This window comes from Myotis daubentonii, chromosome 5 (genome assembly GCF_963259705.1).
Source record: "Myotis daubentonii chromosome 5, mMyoDau2.1, whole genome shotgun sequence".
In the NCBI taxonomy this organism is placed as follows: Eukaryota; Metazoa; Chordata; class Mammalia; order Chiroptera; family Vespertilionidae; genus Myotis; species Myotis daubentonii.
The window spans coordinates 59,247,119-59,268,945 of NC_081844.1; the positions used below are offsets into that span (position 1 = coordinate 59,247,119).

At 45.3% G+C, this 21,827-nt stretch overlaps 1 protein-coding gene across 1 annotated transcript; it reads right to left on the reverse strand.

Annotated features, from left to right (window-relative positions):
• Window positions 1-1,010: 1,010 nt before the first annotated feature.
• C5H4orf51 (chromosome 5 C4orf51 homolog) lies at window positions 1,011-20,963 on the reverse strand. The gene is made up of 6 exons (XM_059695315.1): window positions 20,731-20,963; window positions 17,381-17,457; window positions 6,937-6,995; window positions 5,975-6,032; window positions 5,188-5,258; window positions 1,011-1,271 (listed from the first exon to the last, which is right to left on the reverse strand). The coding sequence occupies exons 1-6, from the start codon at window positions 20,961-20,963 to the stop codon at window positions 1,173-1,175; spliced, it is 597 nt and encodes a 198-aa protein (XP_059551298.1). The 3' UTR covers window positions 1,011-1,172.
• Window positions 20,964-21,827: the final 864 nt, after the last annotated feature.

The following is a 21,827-nucleotide window of genomic DNA, read 5'->3' on the forward strand; positions in this document are numbered from 1 at the left end:
GGCTAAAGAACAAAAGTAACCACTAGCAGGTTTTGTTGTGTTGTTTTGTTTTGTTGGGGGGGGGGGGGTGATGGTGTGACTTAATTATCTTATCGTTTCAATTCAACATCAGTCATAACAAGGACAGGATGGTCTTGGTAAGGGGAGTAAGTGAAGCAGGGGCCCGAGAGCAGCTGGGGGGGGAGGGGGGGCAGGGAGGGGGCTACTTTCCAGATCACACGTGGTTCCGCCCCCCTCGCGACTGCAGTTGCTGGGGCCGTGCTGCCCAGACAGCAGCGGGGTCTCTCTGCGCGCAGGGTCTCCGAACCAGGGTTCCCCCCCCCCACCCTCACACACACACACTCCCTCTAGCGCGCTGCGCACGGGGTGGGGGCGGATGGGATCTTGGGGCGCTTGCAGGGGGAGAAGGGTCGTAGAGGGGGGAGGAGAATCGTGGAGGGAGGAGGAGGAGGAGGAGGAGGAGGAGGAGGAGGAGGAGGAGGATGACGACGACGACGACCTCCTGGGAAGCAGAGAGGCCAACAGAGGGGAGGAGGGTGGAGAAGAAGACCCAGGCGAGGGGCGGAGCCGTGGATGGGGCGGGCCGTGGGCTGGGCTTTGGGGAAGCAGGGTCCCTGCAGAGAGAGCCGGGGTGGCGGGAGGGGGGGCGTGGCCCCCCACACTCCGGGACCCCAAGCTCCCGCTCCCACCTGGACTCGGGTCGCCCCCGCCTGCCCGGCGGCCAGAGCCAATTTGCTTCTGGCGGCGCCTGGCTCGGAGGACAATGTGGCCGCCTTAGGCTGCGGGGCGTGGGGCCACCACTCTCAATACAAACGCGCCTTTCTCACGCCCCTGTGCCCCCGGCGCCCAGACGAAAGGATGGGCTCTCGGACGCCGGAGCCTAGAGTGTAGGGGCCCAACACCGTTTCTGTAATTCTTGCAGAGACGTGGGGTGCCAACATTTATATTAAAGGAAACTTTAATAATAATGGTAACGATAACATTTGTCCCCTCTTCCAATAAAGAGAAGGGAAAAAATGAGGGACGAAGGCGTTCGAAGGCCAGGGAAGGGTCCAAGAAAGGCAGCCTGCCAAGGCGCAGGTAGTCCAAGGCCCTCTCCTACCTCCAAGTCTGTAATGAGGCAAACTCCGGGCGGGCGCGCGGCTTTGTGGCTTTGTCTTCCGGCTCAGACATTACCATAACGGTCCTCCCAGGCTGTAAACGTAGTATTGATCAGCATCCGAGTCCTCGGACGATTCAGGCTTGTTCGCGGAATTACAAGGCTGCCGTGGCTGTTGAAAAATGGCCCGGTTGTCAGCACGCGCCCAACCGCAAAGGTTACTATTTGCACAAAATTGGGAATGAAATTGCCAGGCATCATTCAGGAGCAGGAGCTGGGGTTGTTCCTGCTCTTTCTTCCAGCTCCTTTAACCTTCCTAATTCATCCGCCCCGCCCCGTCTCTGTGAGGACGGCCAGTTCAATAAGAGGAAAAGAGGAAAGAAAACGAGGCAAGAAGTCCTGGAACCACTAACCCACCCGTCCACTGCTCCTCTATCGCCCCTTAACTATCCTTCAGCGGCAAGATTCTTCCCCATGTTCCCTACCATTCCTTTGGTCTGGACATTGCCAGGTGGGATGAGTTTCTCTGCTTTCACTGTTACATCATGAACTTTTTGAAGATTGGGCCCAGAAATGTAAATATGTAGAAGTTGCCTATCAAAGGCATTAGACACCAAGCAAATACTTTTTAAAATGAGAATGTTGTTAATGATGGTTGAAAAGTTCATTCAATCCCTATTTGTGGCTGATGCAAGAATATGTACGTTTTATATCTCAAAGCTGTTTTCCTCCTCCCAAACACAGCATCTATTTAAAAATCAAGATTTTTCCCTTATCTAGTAAGTAAGAAGTCCTGATTTATTTTTTGGTCAGAACTGTGGGCCGTCACTGGCCAGTGGGGCTCAGTTGGTTAGATGACATCCCATGCACCAAAGGGTTGCTGGTTGGATTCCCCCGTTGGGGCACATGTCCTGGGTTTTGGGCTCAATCCCTGATCCCTAGGGCAGGATGTGCAGGAGGCGGCTGATCGGTGTTACTCTCTCTCCCTCTCCCTTCCTCTCTCTCTCAAAAAAACAAAAAACAAGAAAACCCATAGGCCCAATGTTTCCTGAAGAAGTCCCTCATGTGAATTGTGGTGTGTGTGTGTGTGTGTGTGTGTGTGTACTTTTAGTTTGCTGTTGCGCCGTAAAAACAAGAGCAGGATGTAATGTCACTAATTTGTCAGGAATTGTTGATTTAAAAGAAGCTACTGTGATATAGAAAATTCTCTTTAGGGGAGGGGGTCAGGGAAGCAAAGAGAAAGGCAACTGTTGCCCAGAGCAGCTGCAGGCGCTGGCAGTGGAATTGCTTGGCCCCGGTACAACTCCATGCAGCAAGAAGGATTTATTTATTTAACTATAGTTAATGATTCTCCCAAGCAGCTCCCAGGAGGCCAGCGAGCAGTAACTATACTTTCAGGAAATCCTCTACCCTTCCTTGAGGCATGTACCAACCCTACAGCAAAGGAGGTCCCTGGCTGCCATACCCTATAATGGTCAGTGGACTTCCCAGTGTTAAATGCCCCCAAATACCTCCCTCCACAGCCGGCCTCCTTGCTGCCTTCCCATGCTTGAAAGTTACCAGGCACAACAGCAGAAAAATCAAGAAAAATGCATTCTATCTGGAAGACCACCGTTAAATAGGCCTGGGAACCGAGGTGGGCCCTCCAACACCTGTCCCGTTAGCTAAATTCATCAGATTAGCAAGTTGGTGCCCATAGCTAGCACTTTTCAGAGTGATATCTCTGTAGAACTGGTGGTTCTTGAATAACAGTTTATATTTCAATGGTCAGGTTTTCTTGTTTCTAATTCACATGACTAACATACCAAACGTAGAGCATTGTGACTACATGATGGAACAAAAGTAGGTTTACAGGTATGAGTATGCAAAACACAGTTTATTCTCATAGTATTATTTATTAATTATTGCATTATTTTCCCTACGAACAACTATCGATCTACTTTTGCCCCATCCTGTATAATTACTTAGAATAAGGCTGAGTTGTTGTTGTTTTAAGTTAATTTAGAGAAATCTTAATAGCCAAAAGTAATAGGATAGCAAAAGCAGTTGTAACGTTTATATTAAATGAGGTGAAGTCAGTAGGGTACTTGCAGAAAACAGTTTTTATTCTTTCAACTCATTCCCTAAGAGGTTCTGCCAGAACTCTAAGACATAAGAAGAGTCCCATTTTTAACATACTGTTAAAAACTACTGGATAAAAATCCTAAAAGAAGCCATAGGCAGCAAAATAGCAGACATTTGTCGTAGCAATATCTTTACTGATACAGCTCCTAGGGCAATGGAAACTAAGGAGAAAATAAACAGATGGGACTACATCAGAATAAAAAGCTTTTGCACAGCAAAAGAAATCATCAACAAAACAACAAGAAAGCTCACTGCATTGGAGAATGTTACCAATGTTATCTCCGATAAGGGTTTAATCTCCAAAATTTATAGGGAACTCATACAACTTAACAAAAGGAAGATAAACCACTCAACCAAAAAATGGGCAAAGGACCTAAATAGACCCTTTTCAAAAGAAGACATACAGAAGGCCGAGAGACATGTGAAAACATGCTCAAAGTCACTAATCACCCAAGAGATGCGAATCAAAACGACAATGAGGTCCCATCTCACACCTCTCAGAATGGCTATCATCCACAAATCAACAAACAAGTGCTGGTGAGGATGCAGAGAAAAAGGAACCCTCTTGCACTGCTGGTGGGAATGCAGACTGGTGTAGCCACTGTGGAAAACAGTATGTAGTTTCCTCAAAAAATTAAAAATGGAACTTCCATTTGACCCAATAATCACTTCTAGGAATATATCCCAAGAAACCAGAAACACCCATCAGAAAGGCTATATGCACCCCTATGTTCATAGCAGCACAATTTACAATAGCTAATATTTGGGAACAGCCTAAGTGCCTATCAGCAGATGAGTGTATTAAAAAACGGTGGTATATCTACACAATGGAATACTACACTGCTGTAAAAAAGAAGGAATTCTTACCATTTGCCACAGCATGGATGGAACTGGAGAGCATTATGTTAAGTGAAATAAGCCGGTCAGAAAAATATAAATAGCACATCATCTCACTCATTTGTGAAATATAATGAACAACATAAACCAATGAACAAAAATAGAACCAGAGTTATAGAAGCATCAAGCAGACTGTCCAACCTCTGAGGGAAGGTGGGGGGTGAGAGGATGAGAGATCAACCAAAGGACTTGTATGCATGCATATGAACATAACCGATGAACACAGATTGGGGGTGAGGGCATATGCTGGGGGGTGGGGGCAGCCGGGGAGAGGTCAATGGGGGAAAAGGGAGACTTAAGTATTACTTTACATGGTAAAGAATTTAAATTTTAAAAAAATTAATGGGCTTTAAGAAAGTCTGATCAGGCAAGACAGAGCAGCCCCTGCTCTAGAGGGCCATGTCAGGGGGCATGGGGACAGTAGATGCCGGGTGCCAGAACAGCCACATGAAGAGTGTGCGCCTAGCCGTAACCAGTTTGGCTCAGTGGATAGAGTGTCAGCCTGCAGACTCAAGGGTCCCAGGTTCGATTCCAGTCAAGGGCATGTACCTTGGTTGCAGGCACATGCCCAGTGAGGGGTGTGCAGGAGGCAGCTGATTGATGTTTCTCTCTCATCGATGTTTCTAACGCTCTATCCCTCTTCCTTCCTCTCTTTAAAAAATCAATAAAATATATTTTTAAAAAAAAGAGTGTGCGCCCAGGACACGAGGCACCCATGTGGGTCCCCCAGGGGAGGACAGTCTGAGAACTTAATGCCTTGTTTGCAAGAGGCAGGACCCAGCCAATCACAGGTGGAAATTTGAACAGTACAAGAGAAACTCCAATCCCCTTTGCAGCTTGCTTCCCACTGGAAAGCTGGAGACAAGAAATGTTCACAGTGCTTTAAGGCAGACCGCTTCTCAGAACAGTCTACATGCCTTTGTCACTTGAATGTAAATTAGGGAATACTTTCACTCCAATGCTAAGTAACACACACACGCTAACACCCGCACTGCCACACCAACAGGCACACCCACTGGCACTACCCTGGGGACCCACTGTTGGGTGAGAGGTAAAAAGATTCTTACACATCTCAGGAAGACTGTCCGTTGATTGGCCTTCACCAGGTTCTTGGATGCTGGCTTTTTCATTCTCACATCTAGCGTGAAAACACAGACAGCCAGGGGGTAAGTGCTTACAGTAAACAGAAGCTCCAAGAGTCTGAACAAATCAAGTTTACTGATTTTCCCAAACCTTTTTTAATTAATAGTTTCAAATCTTTCCCTATACTCTACCACACCCCCACCTCTGCCACCACCACCACCTTCTCATGCTTGCTCTTTTCAGAGCTGCGCTGGCACGTCTCTGGGGTTTCTCCCTCCTTCATTTCTGCATCCTACCGTCCTTATTGTCAGGAGAGGGACAATGAAGTCACATGTGGTGACAGGGAAGGAGGCAGAAATGCAAAAGACCTTAACCAGCCTCAGACTCAGAATGGGATGAAAAATATCAGATGAAGATAATTAAAATAAAGGCAGCCTGGCCAGCGTGGCTCAGTGGTTGAGCATGGACCTATGAACCAGGAGGTCATGGTTTGATTCCTGGTCAGGACACATGCCCAGGTTGCAGGCTTGATCCCCAATGTGGGTTGTGCAGAAGGCAGCCGATCAATGATTCTCTGTCATCATTGATGTTTCTATCTCTCTTTCCCTCTTCTTTTCTCTCTGAAATCAATAAAAAATATTTTTTTTAAAAAAATAAAGAATAAAAAAAAGAAGTGGTGAATCTTGGTGAAATGTATATGAAAGTACATTTAAAAATAATAAACTAAAGGCAGGACATGAATACAAAGTGATGGTTTAGGGTAGGACTTACATGGTTTTTCATAATTTGGGGTCACTGAAGAAAGATCACGAAACAGAATCTGGTGTGCCTGTGAAGAGAGATAAAAATAAACTAGCAATCACTTTCCCAACCATAGAAATGTAACAAAAGTCTTTTCCAGCATTGTCCTCCCCATTCAAAAGGCCCTTTGGTACTGTTGCCAAAAGCCATTATAATAACAGACACTAACAGTAAAAGGGAAAGACAAAATTGGGGAAATTATTTATAAAATAGGATCGGCAGAGGAGTTCTATCCCAATATGCAAATAGCTTATACAAATCAATAAGAAAAGCTAAACATCCTAATAGGAAAATGGGCAGAGGAAATGAATACCATCAATGCTTACTATTCATGGATTTCATATTTGTGAGTTTGCCTACTCATTAAAATTTATTTGTAACCCCAAGTTAATACTCCCAGCACTTTTGAGGTCTTTCAAGGACATGCACAGAGAGGCAAACAATTTGAGTCACTTGACATGCACCTTCTCAGTCAAGGTCAGACAACAGGACACCTTTTCCCCTCTTGTTGCAGCTCTCATGCTGTAAACAAGTGTTCTTGTTGGGATCTATTTAGTGCCCTATTTTCTAAACTTTTATGCTTTTTGTTCTTGATTTATTTGTTTAAACTGCCCCCCACTCAGTGCTGTCTAGTGTTCTCAGCACAAGAAGGCTGTGATGTGCCTTACAGAGAAAATACGTGTTATATAATTTTCACTTGGGCATGAATTATAGTGCTGTTGGCTGTAAGTTCAATGAATCAACAATATATATTCAATAAGGTGTCTTTGAACAGAAACACACATAAAACAAATTTACGTATTGTTCAGTTAATGAAAATGCTGTGAGCAGAGGCTCATGGGAAACTGACCCTGCATTTCCCCTAGGAGCAATGGTGTGCCATCGTTTAAGCTCTCTACAAGTAAATGATCATTGAGGAATGTTGGACTTACCACTCTGTGCTTGACATCATGTGGCTTTTTAAAGGAACTGGTGATATGAGGGAATAGTCCTGCATGCAAACAAAGAGGAGAAACCAGGCTTAAACCCAGGGTTAGAACATAAAATTTCCTACACTCCCAACAAGTAGTACTCACACCACTTACTTCCTTTTAGAATCTGACCAACAGAAAAGTAAGAGTCAGGGAAGACAAAACTGTGACTAAGAGTTAATTAATAGTAAACATTCTGGGGTTTTGGGGGGGAGGGGTGTAACACGTTTTTTGAATAAAAGAACACATTTATTTTTTTAACTTTTAAATTTATTTATTGTATTTGTGTGCAAGAGAGGGAGAGAGATTTGTTGTTCCAGTCATTCATGCATTCACTGGTTGGTTCTTGTATATATGCCCTGACCTGGATTGAACCCCAGCCTTGGTGTTATCGGGATGATGCTCTACCCGAGTTACTCAGCCAAGGCGGTATGGTACACATTTTAATTTTATTTTAAAATGAAAGTGGTGCTGATAACAGCTAAGGAGACATTGAAATTATGAGCTTATAATTAAAAATGTCAGAATAATTCCGTTCCAAATGCCCTTTGGCTTTCTCTATGAGGTTTTCCTGACGGGATCCTATGATTAGGTCTCGGTCTTAAGTGGTCTGTGCCTCTGGACTGAGAACCAGTGCTTGTTTTCCCTCCCCTCTTAGGTGGACCCGATAGTTAGAGTGGGCTGGAGGTGGGTATTCCCCTTCCCCACTCAGTTATGCTGTGATGGTACCCTGGCAGATTAAGTTCTGGTTGCCTAGTTTCTCCTGAGGGCAGACCTCATTAAGAACAGTGTCTGAAATGTTTCAAAATGGCTCCTTTCCCCTCCCTCTGCTGGAAACACAAAGGTGATTTTTCTCTGATGTTTATTCTAGGATCCTGGTCGAGTTCCTGGAAGTTAATCTTACAATACTGTAGGGACTCCCCCCTGCCTGGGTCCCCCTGGAGTTTTTAACTCCCAGGCTTGTCCACGTTGAGCCTCCAGCAGTTTGTCAATTACAGTTCCGATATTCCCGCCCTGGCTGGTAGCGGGTGAGTCTCCTGTGGCTCCTGTCTCTCCAATTTTGGGCACAGTGGTTGCCCTGGGTCCACCGCTCTCTGAATGATCTGAGAAGAGTTGCTGATTTTTCAGTCTGTTCAGCTTTGTACCTGTTATCAGGATGGAGTGATGATTTCCAAGCTCCTTACATGCAGGATGTAGGACCACAGGTTGGGGTAAAGATTTCTCTGCCTGGAACATTCTTTTATGATACGCACCTTAAACTCTTAGCATCGGAGGGAACCAAGACCATGCTGAAATTCTGGGGCTATAAAATTTTCTCAAGGTCTAAAGCAGCTCTGGTGTATATTTTATCCCTGGCAGATTAAGTTCCTAGTTGATATATATAACTTATATACCATAAAACCCACCCATTTTAAGTGTATGTGTCAATGATTTTGAGTAAATATGTCAAGTTATGCAACTGTCACCATAATACCATAAATTAGTAGTAGAACATATTCATTATCCCAATAAGATCCCTCATGCCCCCTTATGGCTAATCTCCTTTACTCTCTCCAGTCCCAGGGAAACCACTCACCCACTTTCTTTCTGTATAGGTTTGCCTTTATTGGACACTTCATATCAACGGAATCATACATCATGTGGTCTTTCATGTCTGGCTTCTTTTATTCATCATGTATTTGAGGCCCATCCACATTGCCGCTTTTTAGTATTTTATTCCTTTTTATTGATGAGTGGTATTCCATTGTCTGAATAGACCGTATTTTGTTATCCACTTACCAGTTGATGGACATAAGGGTTATTTCCAATGTGGACTCTTATGGATCATGATGTAGTGAACATTCATGTGGGAAGTCTTTGTGTAGACATATGTTTTCATTTTTATTGGATAAAAGAAAGTAAATACCTACGTGTGGAAATGTTGGATCCTATGCTAAATTTGTTCCACTTTTAAAGAAAATGTCAACGTGTTTCCCAAAATGGCTGTACTATTTTATGTCCCCACAGCCAATGAATGAAGGTTCCAGTTTCTCCACAGCCCCACCAACACTTGTTACTGTCTTTGTGATCAGAATCATTCTTATGGATGTGAAGAGGTATCGCACTGTGATTTTAATTTGCATTTCCCTAATGACGAATCATGTTGAGTTCTCTCAAAATCTTAATTTGATTAAAACAAATAAAAACTGATCAAAAAGGCGGGGGGGGGGGGGAGGGGTTGGCATAACATGATGGGGCCTGGTCATTAGGGTTGAGTCAAGGAAACGGAATAGCACTTGTCAAATACTCATTGTGATTTGTGTTATTTTACAGTGATGCTTTTTAAAACAAAATATCTTAAACTAAAGTCAAATAAAGAGCCCAACAATTATTTAGCTAAATTCAAGAAAGACCCACCTACAGTGAAAGCTGGTGGACAAGAAGTTTATATTGCACAATTAACTCTGATTATTCCATTGGTCATGAATCCTTAGCCTTTCAAAGCTCTGTTAACCTTTATAAATCCTGTCATCCTGCCAGAGGCTTTAACTAGTTCTTTGTCACCTTCTGTTAAAAAGTTATATGAGATAACTAGGGGCCCGGTGCATGAAATTTGTGCACTGGGTGGGGGGGGGTGTGTCCCTCAGCTCAGCCTGCCCCCTCTCACATACTGGGAGCCCTCAGGCATTGACCCCCATCACCCTCCAATCGCAGGATCGGCCCCTTGCCCAGGCCTGACACCTCTGACAGAGGTGTCAGGCCTGGGCAGGGGACCCTCATTTCCCCCCATCACTGGTTCTGCCCCCAGCCCAGGCCTGATGCCTCTCGCCCAGGCATCAGGCCTGGGCAGGGGACCCCCAGACCCCTCCGATTGCTGGCTCTGCCCCTTGCCCAGGCCTGATGCCTCGGCCAGAGGCGTAGACCCCCACCACCCTCTGATCACCTGATCGGCCCCTTGCCCAGGCCTGACGCCTCTGCCAGAGGTGTCAGGCTTGGACAGGGGACCCCCATCTCCCCCCGATCACTGGCTCTGGCCCCCGCCCAGGCCTGAGGCCTCTGGCCCAGGAATCATGCCTGGGCAGGGGACCCCCATCTCCCTCTGATCACTTGCTCCACCCCCCGCCCAAGCCTGACGCCTCTGACCCAGGCTTCAGGCCTGGGCAAGGGGACCATCATATCCCCCCAATCCCAGGCTCAGCCCCCCTCCCAGGCCTGATGCCTCGGCCAGAGGAGTTGACCCTCATCACCCTCCGATCACCAGTCACCGGATCGGCCCCTTGACCAGGCCTGAGGCCTCTGGCAGAGGTGTCAGGCCTGGGCAGGGGACCCCCAGCTCCCCGTGGTTGCAGGCTCCGCCCCTGCCCAGGCCTAACGCCTCTGGCTGAGGCGTCTGGCTCGGGCAGTGGGGACCCGCAGCTGCAGCGGCCCCGCGATCGTGGGCTCTGCTTTAGTCCCAGGCAAGGGACTCCTAGCTCCCGGGACTGCCAGCTTCGACCGTGCCCAGCTCCCATCGCTGGCTCCACCCCTACTTCCTGCTATCACTGGCCAGGGCAGCAAAGGCGCCTGATTCTCCGATCATGGCTGGGGGGCAGGGCAAAGGCCCCAGGGCCGCCTTTGCCCTGCCCCCCAGCTCTTAGCTCCCCGCTGGGTTTCCGATCACTGTCAGTGGCAGGGGGCTTCTTCCTGCTTTCCCTTTCGCCTCCCTGCATTGTGCCTACATATGCAAATTAACCGCCATCTTAGTTGGCAGTTAACTGCCAATCATAGTTGGCAGTTAATTTGCATATAGCCCTGATTAGCCAATGAAAAGGGTATCGTCGTACGCCAATTACCATTTTTCTCTTTTATTAGTGTAGATCATTAGTTAGTACATGAAATGACACTATATTAGAGTTTTACAGAGAGTAATATTGAGGCATCTGGTAGATTATGGAGGAGAGAGGCATTAGATTTTTTTGCTAAACCTTTGCATGTGGGATTTACACATTTATGTCCATCGGTCATTTTTCTAACTGAGCTAGAAATGTCCCTCATGTTCGTAGTCTGCTTATGAAGAGGAAGGAACACCAGCAAGCTCACATATGTTGAAGTATGGTTAGCTAATGATTTTTTTTTTCCTTGGGAGTGCTCAGTTGACAAAATAGAGCCCACAGTGCAACTTGACCTTGGCAGTTCCAGCTAACCTTTTCCAAAAGGACATCTAATGTTATCCTAGTTTGCTTGTGTGTATCCACCTCTGTGCTTCCACTCCCTTGTCTTAAAACTGTAATCAAACTGGGTGATTTTGTGGATAAAAACAACAGTGTTAGTAACTGCCAACATAGTCCACCTTTATGTAGTAGGCCCTTCAATGTGCCCACCCTGATGGGATGCTACAGGTATTTGGTTTCTTAAAGTAAGTTATCAGGAAAGCAAGTATGGTTTGGTGACCATGGGCTCTTCCAGAATTGGAGAAGCTCAAGTCTGGAAGTATTCTTCTAGATTTTCTAACTGGTTAGTCCACCTCTGGGGTGCCTGTCACAGCACAGCTCACAGCTGTATTTGAGATTCCGTGTCCGTTTCACAGATTGGGGATCATATGATCTCCCGCCTACCCATATCTGAGTTCCTTGAAATTTTGAGTTTCATGAAATGGAGCCTCATGAACACAGAACATAATGCTGGAAAGCGAAGACAAACTGTTCTTATCTTTCTGAGTATGTGATCTTACACTGTACGTACACAAAAGAGGAGACTTTAGATCAAAGATTAACAACACTTAACCTAGAGTCCATGGTCACCCGGAGGGACCCGGGTGTCCTTATAGATATTTTTCCGAAGGTAAGGGCCCAGAGCTTTCATCCGATTTTTTAAACTGCCTTAAAACCAGGAGGTGCTAACCACTGGGATAGATGATACAGAAGATCTTCTCCAATAGATTTTAAAGATGAAGGCATTTAATGATCTGTATATTAGGTTTTTAAAAAGTTTTCTGTCAATATGGAGTGGCGTTTCTTAAATGTGATAATAGTATTATTGTTCTGTAAGAGAACATTTTTACTCTTAGGAGGCACATGCTGAAGTATTGAAGGGCATACTGTTTTGATGTCTGTAATTTACCCCCAATAGTTCAGCAAAGAAGTCTATACAAGCATCAATAGAGAGAGACTGACATAAAACTACATATAAACAAATGTGGCAAAATGCTCACAACTGGTAAATCTAGGTGAGAGTACGTGAATACTGTTTGTACTACTCCTTCAACTTCTCTATGGGTTAAAAAAATTTTAAGTTGTGAGTAAAAGAGTAAGACATTCATTCATCGGCCTTAATTTCACAATTGCAGGTAAAGAAGGAGTGCTATTGTATTTTATAGATGGCTGAAGCAAGGCAGGAAAAGATTAGGAAAACCGGCCAGCAACATCCCAACTACATGTGAGCCACAACCAAGGACAGACCTAAAACAATGCTTTGCCTTCTTCTCCTCTTCTCCGCCCCTAACCCCAGCCCGCCCGGCAGGCAGACACGGGGCTTGCTCACACAGCCCACCGAAGTCACTGCACTGCCCACTGCAGCGCTCCCTTTAAGTTCCCAGGCAAGGGGGCATATGTAACACTTTCTACAATAAGGATTCTTTTTTTAAAAAGATGCTCGCCTTTGATTATGAAAGACATGGCCAAACTACATTTTTTTTAAAAAAAGAAGAAAAAAAGTTCACATGCAAAGCACACGCAGCCCCCTCCTGGTGGGAGTGATGCTTGAACAGTAAAGTGCGCACGGTGACAGGTGGCATCTGTGACCTTCTTCACAACAGGCTCGCTGCCAGTGTCCCCTTGTGTCCAATCTCTGCGGGGAATTTGGAAACTGTTGCCTTAGACTTGAATATTTTCTGGCAAACACATTTAACCATTTATTAGATGGTTTCCTAATTCAAAATAGAGATTGCAAAGCAAAGTTCCCGACCTCTGAGAGGGAGGTTGGTATTCCTGGGTCGGGGTGTGTGTGTGTGTGGGGGGGAGGGTAGAGGGGAAGGGGGGGGTGCGTCGCTTCAGGAATTCTCCAGAGCCTGCTGGCAGTCACCCAGCATATCTGTCATTTTAACGGGGTGAGGACCTCAGTCCCAGGCAAACTGCTTACCAGGCTTTCTAGATTTCCTGGTGGCCAATGGGAGCTTTATTTTTTTCTGTAGTTTAAAAGAAATGTATGCACTTCCCACAGCAAGGCATGCAAATTAGCCCGAAAACAAACTAAAGCCAGCATCCGAAGGTCCCTCTGCTGTGACAGCCCCCACACCAGCAGTGAATGTGGGAACCCCAGGGCGAGTGGGGCTTGTTCTAAGTCACCTCGTTCCCTCACTGCATGCCCTGGCCGGCCACCACGCTTGTCAAGCTCCACAGTGAGGGTAAGAGGGAGGGGTGGGAGGGGGAGGGATGAGGGCACCTTCCAGTGAGGGCACCCTGCCCATCGGGCCCTCCTCGTCCACAGCCATCCCACAGGGGCAGCTTCCCTCTGTGATCAGTGGAAGGCAAACCCGTGTGGCCCTGGGAACAGACAGCGAAGACACACATGCCAAAGCCCGAAAAGCCTCTTCTGCCCTCACCAGAGTGGACTGGGAGGGCCTGGACAGCGGGAGGTGGTAGTCAGTCCCCACCAGGCAACGGGCGTGGGAGGTGGGAGAAAGGACAAGAACGTCCCTGTCCCTGGGCATATGGTGGGAGTGGGAGTGCGGAGCCTCAGGGGAGAAACAACTCAGTTGACAGAGGCAGGACCGTGTGGAGTCACACACAAACACACACACACACACACACACACACACACACACACAGACGGGTGAGAGCTAGGTTTCTGTGTGAGGGGGAGCGTCCATTCCGGGGTCTGCCCTGGTCTCTGCGGGGGAGGTGAGTCTTCCCTGGTGGCCCCACGTTTAGGCTTTGGTTTCAAGTTATTAAAAGAAGCCACAGTAACTGGAAGAGAGTGAGCGGAAGGGAGGAAAGGCACAGCATGACCCTGGAAAGAGAGGCAGGGGCACAGTCATGACAGGCCTGAAAGGCCTTGGTGAGGAAAAAGGCTAATGGCAAGTGCAACGGGAAACAGAAGTCACATCGACTTGTTTAGGCGTTAAGCTTCCCCCGTGTGAAGGCATAATTGGTGGGTAGTCTGGCGAGCTCTTTTGCTTTTAGAAGTCTTTCGAGGTTTGGAGAAGGCTTCACAGAGAAATAAAAAGTGGGGATAGAGGGAGGGAAGGAAGGGGTGTTTAAAATGGACACAAACGCTCTTGAAGTAACATGACAAACCATATTGATGTCGCCTCCTGGAATATGATTTGGTTCTCGCCCATATTCTCCTGTGTACTGTCATCCTTGTAAAAGGGTATATGCCAAAACAAAAACAAAACAAACAAACAAACAAACAAAAACAGTTCCAGGGCGCCGCTTCAGACCCTTGGAATGTGTGACCTGTAGTCAGGGACTCTCCCAAGGAGATCTTACACATATGGTCACACCTGGGCTTTGATGCGGTCGTACCATTTCAAACCTCTGCCCTGACACATATTACATCTCCTGGGCCAGCAAGAATAAAAGAGGCCCATGTAGCCTTTTGCAAGGGTAACTTGGGCTCGTCTTAGAGGGGTGCAGGTGTGGGACACAGGGATAGCGCTAAGAACAAGAGAAGAGACAGGGGCGGCCAGTGAGTGCTGCACCCGCTCCGCCAGCCTGCGTTGAGCCATGCTCCTCATAAATGGCTTCTGCTGGAGAGAAACTTTAGGAGTGAACACAACTTGCTAGAATCTATTTTTGCAGAGTGTAAATGCACAGTTGAATGGTGTATCAATTTCTGTTGTACTGCAGTTTTACGACACTTGGCTTTTATAGTTATTAGCTATTGCTTCGTTCTTTAAATATAAGAGATGAGCATATGCTGGGGCCATAGGAGGGGAAAACCACAGCCAAATAAAAAAAAATGGAAAGAAATTGATGGAATGCAAAAGGAAAGCCACCTTCAGGTGGGCAGAACAAATACTACTGATTGTCTGGAAGGCAGTTGTGAGACGGAATTTGAGAACTTTTTTGCTATGATAACCTCGAGAATCAAACATAAGCCCTGCCCATCTGATTTGCATATTCATATGAATAGATACAATTCTACAAAGAGACCATCAACAGACCACTTTCCACCAGTGGTTAGCATATTTATAAAGTTGGCCTGTGTTGACAATTTGACCCGTGGCTTCATGCTTTAACTCCTTTCATTAGATTAAAGTTGATCATCCGAACATTAAACAATGAAAATTGAAAAGAAGGACAAGGAGCCCAGCCAGTGTGGCTCGGTGGTTGAGCATTGACCTATGAACCAGGAGGTCATGGTTCGATTCCTGGTCAGGGCACATGCCTGGGTTGTGGGCTCAGCCCTCAGTAGTGGGCATGCAGGAGGCAGCCAATAATGATTCTCTCTCATCATTGATGTTTCTATCTCTCTCTCCCTTTCCCTTCCTCTCTGAAATCAATAAAAATGTTTTTTAGAAAAGATAGAAAAAATACAAAAGAAGCACAAGGAGAAGTTATCTTGTGGCCAAATGGCATAATTCTGCCTTGATACACTGTCACCTCTTAATGAAACGAGTACAGTAAGTCCTCACTTAACTCTGTGGATAGCGGTTCTGAACCTTTAAGTGAAACGATGTATAACAAAACCAATTTTGCTGGAGGCGGATTCAGATAAGCAAGAGGAAGTTCCTACAGCATCTCATCAACGTTTTCAGGAAACGACATTGACCGACACATTATCTGGGGACCTGCTGTAGCTATCATTTAAATCAAAATGACCACCTGAAGAGAGTGAAAAAAGCCATCTGGGAGAAATCTATTAAGAAGTCATCATTATGAATATATACACTTACGTCATTTCCTCCTACCAACACTTCACCATAAAAACGGGAGAGGATAGGAAAACAAAGTCATACCTGTCATATAGAGGTAAATTATTGCTTTGGCTGCTCGTGTTACTACCCTTGAAATACTCTCCTCCCTTCCCCCATCTGACCGTGGGACTGCTGGCTCTCAGTTCCCCCAGGGCACAGGTGATCAGCGGGTTAATCAGAATTCTGAAGGGCACAAATAGAATATAAATGTAATAGGATTGTACTTGGTGCTACTCAGATCAGATGCGCTGTCACCTTAGCTTACAATGAATGATGTGACCAGGCTGTTTAATTTCCTGGTCCCCAGCTCAGTCTTGTCTCTCAACGATGTAGTGTGTTTCAATTTTATGTTCATTACTTCAGAGGGGAGAAAGTAAGTCTTTCCTGATTTTAACAACTGCACAAATGGTTAGCTGTCCTGTCCTTCTGCCTCAACAAACCACAGAGGAATGCATAAAACCCATCTCAAACATGCTAGTCCCATAAAAGTCCAATTTCATTAGGAAAGCCAGCAGAACAATGATCATCCCAGGCAGCCGTTATAAACCTTTATCTCCATTACAGGAGAAAACCCCATAGGGCTGCAGGGTAGCGCTTTTCACCTCTCACACCCCTCCCAACACACATACCTCTTCAAGCTTTAAATACGACAACAAAAAGGTATTTCCAGAAAGTTTCCTAAAGTGCTACACAATTCTCATTTGAAGACATTAGTCTTATTAAACCTTCAAAGATTTAACCCTGAGATGGAAGTTATATGAGAAAAGCCTATTGTTTCTTCCTCAGAATCAGAGTGTGCAGCAGGATGGCCAGCTATTTCTTTGCAGTGTGTGTGGCTGGTACCAGGAGGTGCTGCCCCAGGAGGAATCCATTTCTGAACTCCTCGGCATCTAGGTGGAGCCCGGTGACTACTTCTCCCATTGGAATGTGAGTGTGAGAAATGCATGCCATTTCCACCTGCCAGCTAGAGTCAAAGGACTCTGGGGTCCCAGGGGATGGTGGAACCCCAAGATGAATGAAGTCTGTACCCTTAAATCACCATGTGGAAGATCTGCCTGCCAAACCCCCATATTTGCCTTTAAATAAAGAAAAGAATATATTTTCTTGTTTTAGTCCCTGGGATTTGGAGGTTTATCTATTATAGCAGCCAGCGTTACCCTAATTTAACTAAAACAGGGTGGAGGTGGTTACAGATGAGCAAATACCATTTACTAGCTGGTGGTTTATAGCTTTGGTTTCTTTTTTTAGTTCTTTGATGCACCCAGGAAATCTCAGATTACATTACCTAGAGCTCCATGCTCTGGCCAAGTTACATTTGGGGACTAATTGGAGGAGGAAAAGGTTTCTCTAAAGTGACTGTCATTTCTAAGAGTGACAGACCCAGCGTAGAATACATTCGTTTTCCTTCTGAAGACACCTTGTCTGTCGTCAGCCAATGGAAACCATATGGACTCAAATCAAGAACCTAGAAATTACAATGAGGGCAGCCCTGCCGAAGGGTCTGCTCAGACTGATGGCTACACCTACCTTTACCACCTGCAGTGTCTTGGGGACCAGCCCTGCAGAGGGTGGGGCTGTGGGCAGAGGCCCTTGGCGATGACATCCTGAAGAAAGCAAACAGAAGAAACAAGTTATAAGTTTATGGACTTAGAAGTCACAGCCTATGGACTTCAGAGGGATCTCCGCTGATCTTTTCATTTAATTTCTGAAACTTGCTTCCTCTCTTCCCCTTTCCACACTCCCAACCATAATCCTGCACGCCCCTTAAGTCAACTTTCGTTACACAGGTTCACTGGTGCCTCATAATCAGACTTTCTAAGGGGAGTGGCTTAAAAATCATCATTTTCAACAAAATGGATCATTCTCATGATCAAACATGTGTAGGAACCATTATTCTCAAGAACGATCAAGGGGATGAGAGTGGCCAAGTTCCTATGCCAAAAACCCTGCTGTTCTTACCAAAGCTTTGCAGATTTCCTGGAAAACACTCCTCAGATGGCTGCACACCTTTGGTTAATTTTGAAAGAGGTGATTTTGATAATATTTTTTCCAGAATCTTTCTGCTTTTATGGAGGATTGCATTCTGGAAGTCCTGTCCTTCCCAAGGTATTATAAAATGGACATAACATAAAATTTACCATTTTAGCCACCTTTAAATGTGCAATGTAGTGGCATTAAGCACATTCACAGTGTTGTGCAACCATTACTAGTACCATCTCCAGAACGTTTTCATCATCCTCAACAGAAACTCTGTGCCCCTTGAATAATAATTTCCCGTTCCCTCCTCCCCACCAGCCCCTGGTGACCTGTATTCTACTTTCTGTCTATGGGCATTTGCCTCCTCCAGGTCCCTCCTACAAAGAGAATCATGCGGTATTTGTCTTCTGTGTCTGGTTCTTTCAGTGAGCGTCATGTGTCCAAGGTTCTATAAACATGCACGTGTAGGGTTTTGTGCAGACAGAAATTTACAAATCAGTGAAGTAAATACCTAGGAGCGTGACTGCCAGGTCTTATAGTGCGACTGTGCTTAGTTTTGTGAGAAATTGCCACCCATTTTTTTTTTTTAACCAACTTCCCCATTCCTTTCCTTCAAAGCACAGATGGCTTGTTTACAGGTGGCTGCCCCTCACCAGACTGTAAGCTCCGTGAAGAAAAGGCCCACGGATGTTTCATCACAGCCCCAGCCCTAGCCCCAGCCCTAGCCCCAGCCCCAGCACCCGCCCCAGCCCCAGCCCAGCCCCAGCCCCAGCCCCAGCCCCAGCCCCCGCCCCCGCCCCCGCCCCCGCCCCCGCCCCAGCCCCAGCCCCAGCATCTAGCCTAAAAGGCCTTGCACAAAGTGGGATCTTAAAGAATATTTGATTAATGAATGAATAAATGAATAATTTAATAAATAAACAGAGCACCGAGGCCTAAACATTGATCCTTGTGCCATACTTTTGTCTTCGGAATTCCAAAATGCAACTTTTCCCTTATTTTAACCTCGGCAGACAACTGGAATTGATACCAATATTCCACAGGAGTGTAAGTTTTGTACCACACTCACTTCCACGCTCCCAAAAGGCAGGAGCTTTTTTTCCCTGCGTGGTTATGAATTTTCCATATTTGCTGTTAAAACTGGTTCAGAACCAAATGACCACCTTTGCTCCATCTTGCACAATATGGGTATCCAATGTATGTGATGAAAAAAAAATATTATGTTTTATATACTTCAACATGTTCCTGACCTGACATTTTAAATGATCAGTCACTTCATATTTTATTCAGTAATCCCCCTTGGACCATCTGATTTTATAGCAGAGTAAAAATGTCTCTTCACGGCCTTCCCAAATTTTAATCAAACAGCTTTTGCTCCTAACTCAAGACATTTGTCTTTGGGGCTAAAATTAACTAAGAGAAAGATTTTTTTTTTAAGCAAATTTAAACTATAACCAGCACTTTCCAGATGAGCTGAATCTGCCCTCCATCCCTCCATCTTCATTCATAACCCTTGCTGTGGCTTAGCCTGTAACAGAATAAGCAGCCATTCTGCAAAGGATATATTTACATTTCTGAGGTTCCAAAAAAACAGGTGAACCTCGCGAGCTTGTGTTCTTTGTGGTTTGCAATGTCACAGGGCACCTTGGTTGGAATGATTCACATAATGATCTCAATAAGAAAGAAGTTCCAAGTCCTGTACATTTTCACTAGCAACTTCTGCATTTTTTCTATTTATTAACTCTTGCCTACTCTGATAGCAGCTTTCAAACTATTTATCTACTTGGATACCAGCTTTCAAACTGTTTGTTTTTAGAGTGGACCCCCGCAGTACTGGAAAGATTCCCCGATCTGGCCAAGAGATGCCTTGAAATTCACAGAATTAGCCTAGGTGCTTCCCAAATTAATTGAAGTATCAACATACTTGAGAGCTATTAGAGATGCAGAGACTATGGAATAAACCAGACAAGGCCCCCAGTCGGTAAGCCTTTCTGAGACATCTGAGCTTTAAGCATTGTTTTGATCATTTGAATAGCCCTGGAAGGCAATATAACTAATATTTATTAGGGTCTTAGTTGAGTGAGTCCTCACATCTCAAGTCAGAGCCAATAGCCAATTGATTTTTCAAATAGATTTCCAGAATTTGGACAAGATAGTTGACAAATAACACACAGAGGGACATCTTTCATCATGAGTCCTCGTGTTTTCCCACATCTCCATGTAAGTTTCCTGCAGCTCTCTGATTATATTGGGGACTAAACACTCCTTTCCCTCTGTGCACCCTCACTCCGGCAGGGTGGTTTCCCCACTTTCCAGACCAGCTCAGCCAAAACCTGCTTCACTGAGATCTTTCTCACAACTGCCCCTCACTGATAGCATCTCCCTCCCTGTGCTGATTACTTAGCTCTGTGGTTTCAGGTACCATATTAAACTGAAAATACTTTTTTTTTTTTTTTTGGTGGGCCTCAACATAGGGCTTGACTTATAGCAAACATTTGGAAACTGTGTTTCGGGCCCTCAACACTGCAATTATTGATAGACATTAGGAAATGGAGAGCAAAGGAGGATTAGTCAACTTTCTTCCTGCTCTGGGGGAATTTTTCAGCTAAAAGTGGTAAAACTAAGCACCACTTTGCTGAGCAGAGAACACCAAATATCTACAGTTTAATAAAATACTTATATTTTCATGTTTTCAAGAGTATGTAGTTCTAATTTTACAAGTACTAAGCTACAGACAATCATAATTTCAGCTGATAACTGACATTTAGGCTCTTCTTCCCACTGACATTTACAGCAGGAAAATATGCAGTAGTTTCTCCCGGGTTTACAATACCCTCTTTCTCTAATAGCATTCTTGCCTATTATAGTGACATATTCAGGTGCAAATTACAAAGAAGTCTTACTGGCGACTCTCAGGCCTCTGCTTTCCCGCTTCCAAACAAAACTGGCTGCTTGTGGATTTATCCAGTTCTTTCCTCCGGTAACTGCCCTTGTAGGTTGTCAGAGAAGAATCTGACCATCTCGTTTCATTCTGCCAAGAGGCCCCAGCCTTGCGTCTGATCAGATCAAACTCCTGAGAAGTAAGAGGGCTAAAGGGCAGAAGAATTTGTGGAGTCAAGTAGAGAAAGTGCGACATGGCTATGGATGGCCTGCTCTGGGTGACTTCTCAAGCCCTCTGCATAATGAGGAGTTAATTTCCTTTTAGTGGCAAGAAGTAATTGACTGGGCTCGTCAAAAGTTGCCAAGCAACGGATTCCACAGGCACGCCTGCCCTCATGCCCCCCAATTTTAACTAGCAAATTTGTAAGTTATTTAACTTTCTGGCCTTTGTTCTTCTAAGCAATATATTGCTACAAAGTATGGCAAGAAAGCAGGTGGCAACCGCTTTTATAAATAGAACAGTAAATCTTAAAGATGGTGGTTTAAGAGGTGGGAACAAGAGATCATAGGACAGTGCCAAGCATTCATTTCTTCTAACGGGTCTAGAAGCGAACCTGAACTGCTTGTGATGTAACAATAGCAGGTGACTCAAACTGTTTATGTCACAGAGCAATGGTGCTTAGGCTGGCTGCACACAAGGTCGCCCCAGGAACTGTTAAGATAAGTGGCAGCTCAGGCCTCACCTCTTCCCACCCCTGAAGATTCTGATCTAATTGGTCTGGCGTAGGACCCAGGCGTTGGTATTTTTTAACAGCTCACTCCCAGAACAGCTCACTGCTCTTAAAAGAGCAGCCAGGGTTAAGAATTCAGGTCACTGAAATGTCACTGTGAACCTTTTTTAGGTTGAGAGGTCATGGCATTCAATCTTTTATTCACATGAATGATTTCCTGCATCCATCACGAATAATTACTCTAAATTTGGTTAATATGTTTGCCTGTCTTTCTCCACATTCACAAACAATCCATTGGCAAACAGTTCCTCCCCCCTTCTTTAACCATCTCTTGGAGCAGTTCTCAACCCTTGCACTTATTCACGTAGCCTGTGGAATTCTTATAAGTT

Excerpts from the sequence above, each read along its gene's own strand:
- C5H4orf51 (XM_059695315.1), bottom strand. The coding sequence starts at position 20,963 with ATGTCGCACTTTCTCTACTTGACTCCACAAATTCTTCTGCCCTTTAGC. Across the intron at positions 17,458-20,730 it reads CAGAGGCCTGAGAGTCGCCA|GATGTCATCGCCAAGGGCCT; the intron begins GTAAGACTTCTT and ends TGCTTTCTTCAG. Across the intron at positions 1,272-5,187 it reads GGACAGTCTTCCTGAGATGT|CCACGGCAGCCTTGTAATTC; the intron begins GTAAGAATCTTT and ends ATTTTTCAACAG.